At 45.5% G+C, this 12,409-nt stretch overlaps 1 protein-coding gene across 2 annotated transcripts in view; it reads left to right on the top strand.

The window, feature by feature from the left end:
- The window catches only part of INPP5D (inositol polyphosphate-5-phosphatase D), a 122,819-nt gene that overhangs the window by 62,202 nt on the left and 48,208 nt on the right, over positions 1-12,409 (top strand). For both annotated transcript variants that reach the window (XM_057745968.1, XM_057745967.1), the window contains exons 6-9: positions 3,516-3,603; positions 8,913-8,993; positions 9,143-9,214; positions 10,247-10,370. In XM_057745968.1, coding sequence (XP_057601951.1) covers positions 3,516-3,603; positions 8,913-8,993; positions 9,143-9,214; positions 10,247-10,370 — 365 coding nt within the window. The remainder of the gene's footprint in view (positions 1-3,515; positions 3,604-8,912; positions 8,994-9,142; positions 9,215-10,246; positions 10,371-12,409) is intronic.

Below are 12,409 nucleotides of genomic sequence, written 5' to 3'. Positions count from 1 at the left end.
CATGGTCAAGCAAAGTACTGGAAATGGTAATCTATTCAATAGTCATGAACAGAGATTGAATCTGTGCCAACTATGAGCCAACTACAAGCCAGGGGCTAGAGAGACACAGCAGTGAACAAAACAGAGTCTTTAAGAAATCTCTGTTAAGTGAATGAACAATGACAACAACTGGAAAGGAAAAGAGTAGGGGAAAATTTTATTTTATTTTAACTAAAATAAAAACAGAAATAAATTAGGAAAAAAGTCTATTAAGGAAATTTTAAAAATTAGAAATGTAGATTTAATAATTTATGTTAAAGATTTACAAATCAATAAAGAGTACAGTGTACAATTATGTGGCAGCAAAACTTCAAATTATAATTAAATGAAACAAATATTTTATGTGAAATATGAAATGTAAAAATTACCTTCCTTTGAACTTTCAAGGACTAATGACCATAATTTATAAATTATTTGAGAACGACAAAAATCACCTAATTCAATATTCAAGAAAAGTTCAGTTCAAATCCAAAAACCTAATCAAGATAATAGACTGAAATAAACTATATCCAGTTTCATTTATTAATATAAATGTGTAAATTTCAATAATATTCTAGCAAATATAATTTGGTGATGTGAAAAATGTAGGTTTTATCTAAGAAATCACTCCAAAGGTGAGTCAACATAAAGAAAACATTGTAATTTAGCAGCAGATTAAGAGATAAAGGAATATTTGCATAGATGTCCTAATAGACCTGATAAAATTTAAAAGTCATTTCTAATTTCTAAAAATCATTTTTAAGAAAGAATAGAAGGATACTTCCTTAATAATGCAATATGTGTCAGTGTAAAACCAATTACACTTGAGAGGGAAACATTAAAATTATTCCATTAAACATTTTAAGAAAAGAAGAAGAGATGCCCATTATCACCTGATTATTTCAAACTGTATGAGAAATTTTTGCTAAAGCAAAAGGAAAAAGAAGCAAAAAATCATAGAAAAAAAAAATTAAGAAAACAACAAAATATCCTTCTGAGTCTGGAGTTCTCAGTTGGGAGATATTGGATATGCTAACTGGAAACTCAATGGTAGTCTTGGGGAGATTAACCAGATCTCTGAGACCAAGGTGGGAGGCGGCTCTCTGTCTGGGAGGGGTCCTTCAGGGGGCCTAGGCCCCTTCTGGGATGTCTCTGGGATCTGACCTGCCTGAGGACAGTAGACCTCCCTGTTTTTGTTCCCTGTCTTCCCTTGAGCTGGTGACCTGAAGCTGAGACAAGTTCCTGCTGATGGTAACTTCCCTAGACAAATCCTTTCTCTATGATAAGACCAGTTCTTAAGTCTTCCAACTCAAGTTCCTATGAGTCATTTGTCATTTTGACCCTAATCAACACCTCCAGACAAGTCTGACAGCCAGATTTCTCAAAATTTTACCAAGGTTAGAAATACAGAGAATAACAACATTATTCTTTGAAAATCCTAAGGATTCAGTTTGTGTATATGTACTTGTGTTTTTAAAATAACATTTTTAAAAAGGAGAACAATGAGGGAGATCTATTTGATATTAAAGCATGTTCTGAATTAGTGCTTTCAAATTTTTTTTTTTGCCTGGAATTCTTTTTTGAAGTGACAGCTTAAACAGAATACCACTATGTGAACAGAGCAGCTCTGGCAGAGGTGGGATAGAAACCAAGAACCCTGCCTTCCCAGCACTTCCCTCCCTACCCCCCGGGCCAGTTACCTCCCCCCACCCCATCCTCGGCCCCCAGAGGAGTCCCAAGGATGGCCAATTAAAGCCAGTAAGCTACAACACCATCCTTGATATGGAGAGATGTGTCAATCTGTGAACATGGCATTGCCTCATACACGTGAGGCACTCCAGAGTTTTCGTTGAAGTGTATGGATTCTGGAAATAAATCCTATCATATTTAAGATGAGCTTGTGCAATGATCTAGCCCAAAAGAACTGTGGAAAAAAGAGTAAGTGCAGTTGAGTGAAAATGAATAGCAATATGGAAAAAAGGTGAACTTATTTCCACCACACATTTTTTTTAAATTCCAGATGAAGTAAGGAATTAAAAACATGAAACAACCCCCCAAAACCCTGTTTATAACATAACTTTTAAAAGAGTGAGAAACCAATTTAAAATGAGTTACTAATTGCTCACAAGTAAATACTGATGATAAATTTTTAACTAAGGTAAGCAAAAAAATTTCCAAGGAAAAATGAAAAATAGAGCAAAAAAAACTATAAAGCACTTTATAATGAAATCCAGCCTACCTTGGGTGAGAACAACAGAATGGGGAAAAAAAATACAACACTGAGATTAAAGAAAAAGCAAAGCAATAAGTAAAGAGTTTATACCAATGTATAAAAATACCAACAAAATCCCCAGCAGAAGACCAGCAATGGACATAGTATATGGGAAGAGAAATACAATAGAAAGCAACCAGGTCGAAAAATACTTAGACATTAGAAATTAAAGATATGCAAATCAATTCGTTAGTATTGAAATACACCGTTATGCCCACTAAAAGAGAGAGAGAGAAGAAAATAACAGAATTCAGATAGTACAGAGGATGAACAGGCTGGGAACGGTGCCCTTGGCCTCGTAATTGGTACTGTCACTCAAAGGTTTAGCAGTATTGATCAAGAGCCAGAATCTCTGGTTATCTTAAAACTGTAATTGAAAGGAAGTAAAGAACAAAGCTGTTCACAGCAGCCTTTGCTTATAATTGCCAAGATCTCAAAATAACCCAAATATCTAGCAATTGATTTTGGCAACATTTACTTGACAGAATATTTTGAAACTACTAGGAATGTTAAATGCATAAAAATATGAATAGTTTTTGATCAAATAACAGATGAAAAATAGAACTCAAGATGCCCACCATGCCCCAAACAATGGGAAAATAGGAAAAGATGAGAAGGGAACACAGAATCAATAAAGCCCTGGCATTGGAATTGTCGGCAGGTTAGACAATGACAGATCTCTCCGAGCATCCACCTTGGCATCCACCTCAGCTGCTCGGAGGGGATTTGAACCTGAAAGCACAGACTGCCAGCACTGTAAGCTCCTGGGGCACGAAATTAAAATGCAGATTCCAGACCAAATCAGGTTGAGGCCCAGACATACTCATTGTTAACATTCGGTGAGGGTGTGATTCTTACAAACACTAAAGGTTGGGGAACCATGGATTACTAAATTATTTCTAAGTAGTTTTGTGATTCTAGCTTCAAATTTTCTGCTGGTTGCATAGTTGAGTGTGACTAAACAAAGGTAAATCAGGTCTATGCATCACGGCTCCAGTTTGGTCTGGTGGGGGATGGGAAGGAGTGGCGGGGGGTGGGTCTCGGGAGGTGGACCAGTGCTGGCAGCCCTGGATCTTTGCCTGGGCTTGTCCTTCTGGGAAGGATCCCTGCCTTTGCCAGAGTGAACGTGAGGATACCGCGTCTCCAGCTGGACCCTGTGTGCGGGATGCCTTACTGGGTTGGGTTCTCACTAATCCTTGACCTTCGCCCTGTCCCCTGCCCCCAGTGAAGTCAGCCGGACCCTCCCTTCCCTGGAATCTCTGCAGAGGCTGTTTGACCAGCAGCTCTCCCCCGGCCTGCGTTCACGGCCTCAGGTAAAGACTATGGGATTGGAAAGATGAGACAGGTGGGGGAGGGGGCTGGGGGGGGTCGGAGGGTGGGGGTGGGGAGAAGAAGTAACCAATGTCCCAAGGGCTCAGCAGGAGGCACTGACTTTGTTGGACCCCCCAGAGTATGGAGGAGTGGGGGAGCCTCAGGACCCTGCCCCCCAGTAAGGTTTATCCCCCTCACCCCCACTGGATTTTGATTTGAGGAATAAAGATTTCAAATTATGCAACCGCCGTATTAGTGCTAAATTAGGAGGCAAGGCAGGGCCTTTCCCCATCATGTCTCATCATAAACTGATAAAAACATGAGGTGCCTAAAGTCTTGATTCTGCCTCTTGCCCCAGGAAGAGCAGGTGAAGGCGGCCCCTGACACACACACACACACACACACACACACACCCCCCACAAACACCTGCTCACAGCCTGGCAGGGGGCCAAGGCCAAGTTGTCTGTGTCACAGAAAGTGTCCTCGGCAAAGCTTAAAACAAGCACAGGCAGGACCTCCAGAGAAGGCACTTGCCAGGGATAAGGGATTAAAAACCCTTCCACACGTGATTAAGTAAAAGCAACCAATTTTTTCAAATAGGGAGAGGATTTTCAAAGGCTGTTTTACTCAAAGAGGGACTGGGAATAGCCAAGATACCCTTGAAAAGATGTTAGTCACATCTCATTAGTAACTGGAAAATGACCTGCAAAGCAGGGACACCTCTTCTTGCCTTTCAGATGAGAAAATTGGATTGGTGAAGCCAGGACTTGGCACAACTGTGGGGGTCAGGGACTCACACGGGTTCCTCATCGCTCACAGTGGGCAGCGGAAATGGGTTTTCTGAAAGGCAGTTAACCGTCTGCATGAAAATGTTAAATGCCCAGTATCCTTCAAGCAAGCTGCCTTAGGGTCTACACGTTTGCACAGGGATGTTGACAAAGATGTGTATTGTAGTTTTGTCTCTAAAAGCAAAAGCATTGGAAACAACACAAACGAAGAGAGAGGGTTAAATTAATGATGCAGAATTCTGTTCTAAGATGGATGCACTGACTTCAAAGCATACCATTGGGTGAAAAAAAAAAGCAAATGACAGAACAATATATAAACCAGGATGTAAGTTTACACATGGAAATTGAACCGGAAGGATTTATCCCCAAAAGGCTACTCTGCTCACCCTGAGGAGGGGGTGAAATTGAGCAGAAGGGGCCTGGGTCAGGGGAGCCTTCAGGCTTGCCCAGATGGTTTTTTGGAGTTTTTTACTGAGAAAATGTATTTGTGTTCTATTTGTACAACTTAAAATTTCATCAGGAAAAAAAAAAGGTAATTTTGCTTTCCTCAGAGTGAATGATGGGTTAATGTCCTGAAAAGTAAAAGCAAATCTAGACAAAACAGAGGCCTTACAAGACCCTAAAATTTAAATCATTTGAATACAAGACCACACACCCCATCTTTGAAGTAGATTAGAAGAGGGAGAAGCTTCCAGATAAACTGACAGCAGTCACACCCCGGCACGCTGCCCTGTGTGCCAAGGCCGAAGTGTTTGCATTTGGTGGCAGGACAAAGTAGTGACAGAAGGGGGAGGGTGGGTGGTATCAGGATTTAGAGAAGGTGTTCTGGCTGCCACCTTCCTGTCTGAGACCTTGGTTTGTTAAGAAAAGCAGACAATGTCTTGATGCCTTCAGAAAATCACAAATGGAAGATGGAGCTCCAAGCCTGCCTGAGGTAGAGGAAAGAACCCTGGCCTCTGGATCAGAAACACCCAAGTTCAATATCTGACTCACCACCCACCCCCAGACCCCGTCCTTAGTTTCCTTATCTGAGAAACGGGCATAGTCATATCTGCCACTGCAGGGTTATGCGAGGGAGTAAATGAAATTGCTTGGGTAAGACATCTGGCCAGGGTAGCCTCCTACCAGCACTTAGGCCCTTTCCCTTAGGTAGATGAGACAAGATGCGGACCCCTGCATGGAATTTATCTGAGAACTGCTGGGAGGTGCAAAATGCAACATTATCAAAATGCCTGCTGGTTTGAGGTTTGGGGAGAGCCCTGGGTCTGTCCTATGTGAGAATGGAGAATTATTAACCTTGGAGCCCACATCCTCTGAAGTTCAATGGAAAGCTAAGTGAAATAACCAGGTCAGCTTCTGTAAACCCACAGGTGGCACTCAGATCAATTCACCCACACTGAGGCTGAGTTGTGAATTTTGCCCTCAACCTCAACGCTAGTGACATTTGGGGCTGGGTCACTTTTTGCTGTGGAGGACTGTTCTGTGCTTTGTAGGATGTTAACACATCCTGGCCTCTACACTAGATGCCATTAGCATCCCCCAATTTTGACAACCCAAAATGGTCCAGACGTTGTCAAATGTCTCCAGAGGTCAAAATCTCCACCAGCTGAGACCTACTGGGCTAGATCTACATTCAAATCTCAGATCAACACCAGCTATGTGACCTTGGACAAGTGACTCACCACCCTGACTCACTTTCCCCATCTGCAAACCAAGGCCTAAAAGAGTCAATACATGTGAGGAGTAGATGAGTGAATACATCTTAAACATGCTGGGCAGAGCCTACGAACCCATCACATGGTCATGTGCATTCTGCCTAACAACACACTAGAGGCAAAGCTCCAGCTTTCTGCTAAAACCTTTTGTTCCAAGAACTAACTCCCACTTTGTCAGCAGCTTCACTTACACTTTTGTACGTCTTTGCCAAACCTGCCCCAAAAGACATGGATTCAAAGAGAAAGTAGGAAAGATACCATCCTACCACCAGAAGACAGCCTGGGTAGCAAGCAGGTGACCCCGTGTCTGAGGCAGGATGAGGGGGCTTGAATCTATCTTTTCAACCCTTTACAAGAAAACACCCCTACAATAAGCGATCCTGAACTGTCCCGCCTGTTGACCTGCCGTCCTGCTCCATCCTTACCTGCATCTCAGCTGTACTCCTTCGAGCCCTTCCCCTGGTCAATAATAACTGCAGACTGAAAGGGAGCTTTATCAAGGAGCAAGGGCCAAATTGAAAAGGATGAGAGAAAGTTTTGACAAATATTAACTGCCAGGATGATGGCAGTGATGGTTATGGTGGGGGTGGTCGTAGTGGAGGTGCTGCTGATGGTTAGAAGTGATAGTGGTCAGTGACGGCAGAAGGAGTGAACTAAAGTGGCTGGTGGGAAACTGAGGTCAAAAGCCTGTGTAGGGACTTCCCTGGTGGTCCAGTGGCTAAGACTCCGTGCTCCCAACACAGGGCAACTGGGTTCGTTCCCTGGTCAGGGAACTAAATTCCACATGCATGCCGCAACTAAGAGTCCACGTGCTGCAGCTAAAAGATCCCGTGTGTTGCAGTGAAGATCCCGAGTGCTGCAACTAAGACCCAGCGCAGCCAAAATAGATAGATAAATAAAAATAAATCTTTAAAATAATAAAAATACTAATACTTATTAAAAAAACAAAAGCCTGTGTAACCTGGCTGACTTATTCAGTAAGGGGTGGGGTAAAGGGACATTGCCTGGCTGGTGATAACCTTCATTCCACTCTGCTTGGTGTTCAAGATTGTCAAGTCTGGTTTTCTTGTCCTAGTGGAGGGCAAGGATGGTGTCCTTTTAACTCTACTTCTCCAGCACCTTGGCAACGTTTCTGGGACCGAATAGATGCTTTGTAAATATCTGTCCTGTGAATAAATGCTTGAGACCGTGGACTTGGTGCCAAGCAGACACAGTTTCATGGCCTGCTGTGCCTTTACTAGCTGTGTGGCTTCCGACAGGTAACTTCAGCTCTCTGGGCCTCATGCATGCATTGAACAACTTTACCAAGCATCTTCACTGGCCAAGCACCTAGGTCACAGCCCTGGACACACTTTTCATGGTCCCAGTTCTCACAGAGTTTAGGTCCCAGCAGGAGAAACGCACAATGAACAAATAAACACACATGGTGATTGGCATGAATCAAAGCAGAGAGATCTAGTGGAGGTAACATTGGCTCGTGTGGTCAGGGAAGACCTCTTTGTGGCTCTGACACCTGAATGACAAGGAAGTGGCCTCCCCAGGTGACATCCATGTTTCTAGGGATTCCTCAGAAAGTGTAGCTCAAGGCCAAGGGCAGATCAGACATAGGGATGAGCACGGCTGGGGGTTAGGGGTAGGTCATACAGAATCTAAAGAGTTTGGGTCATTTCCTCTCGGTGGTGGGAAGCAGCTGGACATCAGGTTTTGAGCAGGGGATGGCTGTGTTTTGGCAGTAGAGCAGGAGCACTGATGCAGTACACATAGGAGGGTGGTAAGGTTATAATCAAGGACAGGCCTCAAGTTCTGTTTAAGCAACTGAGAAGCACCAGGGAAGAAACAGATTTAGAGGGAAGAAGAAAGGAAAATGTGTTTTTTGGTCATGATAATCTTGAGATGATTGTAGATATTCCTGATTTCCTTGTCTGCAAAGGGGGACAATAATCGTACTTGCGGGGTTGTTGGGGAGATGAATCAAGATAAAGCATGGGAACGTCCCTGGTGGTGCAGTGGTTGCGAATCCGCCTGCCAGTGCAGGGGACACAGGTTCGAGCCCTGGTTCAGGAAGATCCCACGTGCCAAGAAGCAACTAGGCCCATGCACCACAACTACTGAGCCTGCACTCTAGAGCCTGCGAGCCACAACTACTGAGCCCGTGTGCCTAAAGCCTGTGCTCCACAACAAGAGAAGCCACCACAATGAGGAGCCTGCGCCCTGCAACGATGAGTAGCCGCCGCTCACCGTAGCTAGAGAAAGCCCATGCACAGCAATGAAGACCCAACACAGCCAATAAATAAATAAATAAATAAATAAATAAATAAATAAACAAATGTATTTTTTTTGAAAAGTTTTTTTTTTAACTTATTTATTTTATTTATTTATTGTCTGCGTTGGGTCTTCGTTGATGCACATGGGCTTTCTCTAGTTGCTGTGAGCGGGGGCGACTCTTCACTGTGGTACGGAGGCTCCTCATTGTAGTGGCTTCTCTTGTTGTGGAGCACGGGCTATAGGCACGTGGGCTTCAATAGTTGCGGCACACAGCCTCGATAGTTGTGGCTCACGGGCTCTAGAGCACAGGCTCAATAGTTGTGGCGCACGGGCTTAGTTGCTCCGTGGCATGTGGAATCTTCCCAGGGCAGGGCTCGAACCCGTGTCCCCTGCATTGGCAGGCAGATTCTTTACCATTGCGCCACCTAGGAAGTCCCAAATGTATTATTTTTAAAAATGAAGCATGGAAAGCACTCAACCTGACACCTCTTGGTGGCAGCACTTAGCATCCTGTCCTTATTTGCTCTTTTTCTCATGTCCCAGGTGCCTGGTGAGGCCAATCCGAACAACATGGTGGCCAAGCTCAGCCAACTGACAAGTCTCCTGTCTTCTATTGAAGATAAGGTATATGGGGGATCCTGCAGCTTCCCTGGGCTTCTCTTTGTCCCCTGCTTCGCTCGGAGAATGACCAGGAGCCCCCGTGACTCTGTCCCAACCCTACTGCCTTCCCTTCACCTCCCAGCCTGAAGGGTCCCATGCGTTCCTGCCCACAGGTCAAGGCCTTGCTGCATGAGGGCCCCGAGTTTTCCCATCGGCGTTCCCTCATCCCACCAGTCACCTTTGAGGTAAGTGGCTGAGCACTTGTGCTCCACAGGTGGGGGCTGCCAGGCATTCTGGTCCCTGTGGAAGGAGGGCTTTGGGCTCAACAGGGAGCCCAACAGCTAGCTGAGATTGGTGGTCAGCGGACCCGACTCCCTGAGAAGGTGATTACATGTTAGAATGGATGCCCAGGTGAATCTGTGGAACATTCTTCGTGGGGAGGCTTCTTGGGCCATTCTCATTGGCCCAAGATGCCAAAACTTCGTCCTTCTCCAAAAGGGGGTCAGTGAACATCATCAAACAGGGCCCTCCCACCCCACTGGCTGCAAAATAGTGCCTCAAGGGGGGATTGGGGAAAAAATGTGATTCCTGTGATTTCCCTGAAAGTGACTGAGTTAGAATCTCTAGGCCCCCAAATTTGTTTTTCTTATGATCCCAGAGATCCTGGAGCATCTCACCCAGCACTGGTTCCACGTTCAGAAACAGGACGGGATGCCCACCCCAAAGTCCTTTCTAGCCCTGATGATAATTCTGTATTAAGATGCATTTTTGTCTTCTGAGCATGCCTCAGCAATTGTCTTTTTCCTAATTATTATCAGAAAGTGTTCATTTATCGGTTCTAACAAGGCCCAGGAGCGTAAATCTATTGCTAAAATCCTTTCTGGAAGTAGATGACACATCAGATTAATGAGTGTTGTCACATTAAGCAGTGAATAAACCATCTTCCCGTGGTTTATCTATTTCGTCCACCAAACCTGTTAGCGGAACAGCTGATGTGCACAAAATGGACACGCTGGGCTCCTTCCACGTTTTAGCGGTTCTCAGGAGCTGCCAGTGAAAACTCCCTCTGGGGCAAGGGAGGCTCAGAAACAGAAGCCCAGTGGTGCCACACGGGAGGGACACCAGGGCTGGACACACGGCCAAGGGCTGCCCAGTCACACGGACAAGGGGTCACGGACTGGAGCTGTGAAAGCACAGAGAAGGGATGGCCCACATCTCTTCCCCCCTCCCTCCCCCAACCCTTCTCTTCTCCCTCCTCCTCTTCCTCCTTTCCACAGGTAAAGTCAGAATCTCTGGGAATTCCTCAGAAATTGCAGCTCAAAGTCGATGTTGAGTCTGGGAAACTGATAATTAAGAAATCCAAGGATGGTTCTGAGGACAAGTTCTACAGCCACAAGAAAAGTAAGGCCCCCTCATGTCTGTAAAGTTCTCCTTCTGCTAGTGCCCTTACTGTGTCCGGTCAGCAGCAGGCTGCCGGGAAAGCGAGTGCTGCCAGGCGACCTCCACCCTCTGCTGGGGTACCAGCGCTCACCCTGCCTGTGGGAGCCCTCGGCTCTAAGGCTCCCCTCTCGTGGCCCCTTGAGGCACATTGAGGCCTGCCCTGCACACTCCACCTGCTTCCTCCCACCCTGGGGAAACAAGCTTACACCTGGCCCTGGGTGGCGGTTCTGCTTGTGTGCATGCTCTTCCTTGCTAGGAGCCAGGTTGACCTGATGTGCGTGGTCATCATTGTGCCTGGTTCAGGCCCTGCTGGCTGAATCAGGCAGCACCTCTAAGGTTGCACAGACAGAGAGACAGTTTAGCATGGTGCTGAAGTCATGGGCTCTGTCTGAATTCACATCCCAGCTCCGTTTCTTAGCACCTGTGTGACTTTGCACACGGCACTTAACCTTCCCAGGCCTCAGTTTCCTCATCTGTAAAATGGGGATGATAAGGCTCACGTGAATGAATCTACATCTAAGTCTCCTGAGAAAAGCCTAGCGCATAGGAGCCGCTCTGGGCAACTGAGGCTTTGGATTTCAAACAAACTCATCAGTAAAACTGGAAAATGTTCACATACCAAAGGCTCATGGAGATGCTGCTGTGGCTCAGGACTGGGGATCCAGGGCGAGCAGAATGGCCAGGGACTCTGTCCACGTGGAATTTATATTCCAGTGCATTGAAAGGCCAGTAAATATGTCAATATGATGACTTCAGCTACTACTGAGTGCTCTGAAGAAGGCCACAGGTGATGGATGGAGAATAACTGGGGAGGGGGTGAGGCAGTTTTGGGGGCAGAGTCTAGAGTTGGCAGCCTTGATAGTGAGGACAGCAAGTGACAGCCTGCAGTGTGGTCAAGGTCAGGGAAAGAGAAAGGCTACAGAGAGGCTCCTAGGGGAGGGACCTCTGGAGGACAGCAAGGCTTTGGGCGGCAACCAAACAGAATGGTGGAGAATGCTCAGATGTGCCCTTGGTATCACTGGCCTCGGAGGCTGGCCTGCCAGGGAGGGAGCAGCTCCAAGCCTCAGTTTCTCCATCTGTACAATGGGGAGGGGAGCTTACGTATCGTAACATGATATTTTCTGCACCACATTTCCTTACTTGATCTCATTTTATCCTCACCTGGCCGACAGATTCCCCACAGCACTTGATAAGTGTGGTGGACTCTCCCCTCAGATAAATTCCCACCTTCACACTGCAGTTTGTATTCCAGTTCAGGTTTTGAAACCCCTGAAGACAAAGTCCCTCTGGTCTGTAAACAGTATTTTTATTCTGCAGGGACTCAACATTTATTTAGTAGCATATAACTAGGGACACCAGATGTAGCAAATGAAAATACAGGATGCCCAGTTAAACTTGAATTTCAGATAACAGTGAAAAAGTTTTAGTATAAGTATGTCTTGTGCAGTACTTGGGACATACTTATAGTAAAAAGGTTGCCTTTTTCTGAAAAGGAATCCCAGGCATCGTGTATTTTATGTGACAATTTCAGGCATGATCAGCATATTTTGTTCTTAATAAAGTAGTATGAGAAGAGACAAAGCAGGGAAGGATAAAACAGAAAACATCAAAGTGGTTTTCTAGAGAGTAAAGGTAAATATTTTCTCGTGCAACTTGTGTTGTAGTCACACACGCACAGAGAAATTTGTGTGCGTGCAGTCACCATGTAAAACCTTTTTTCTGCTATTGGGAAGCAGAGGACTCTCCTCTGGTTCTGTTAGAAGCCTGACTTGTGGAATGGAATGTTCTGGAGGCAGGTTCTAGTTGGAGACTATGGCCAATGGCTGGAGTTGAAAAGTTGGGAAAATCCAGCTGCATTAGCCTTGCTGAGCAGGTGCCCGTAGGGAGCATGGGCTGTACTTCCACGCTGTCTGCCCACTATCATTTAGCCCATGATTTGGAGCTGCCTCCAGAGGTTGTCCTTGGGCAGCACCATGCAGTCTGAAGCTCTCGCCAGCAGA

Source organism: Hippopotamus amphibius, chromosome 8 (assembly GCF_030028045.1).
Source record: "Hippopotamus amphibius kiboko isolate mHipAmp2 chromosome 8, mHipAmp2.hap2, whole genome shotgun sequence".
NCBI lineage: Eukaryota > Metazoa > Chordata > Mammalia > Artiodactyla > Hippopotamidae > Hippopotamus > Hippopotamus amphibius.
The sequence above is the reverse complement of the archived record's forward strand: the minus strand, read 5'-3'. Positions and strand labels throughout refer to the sequence as shown.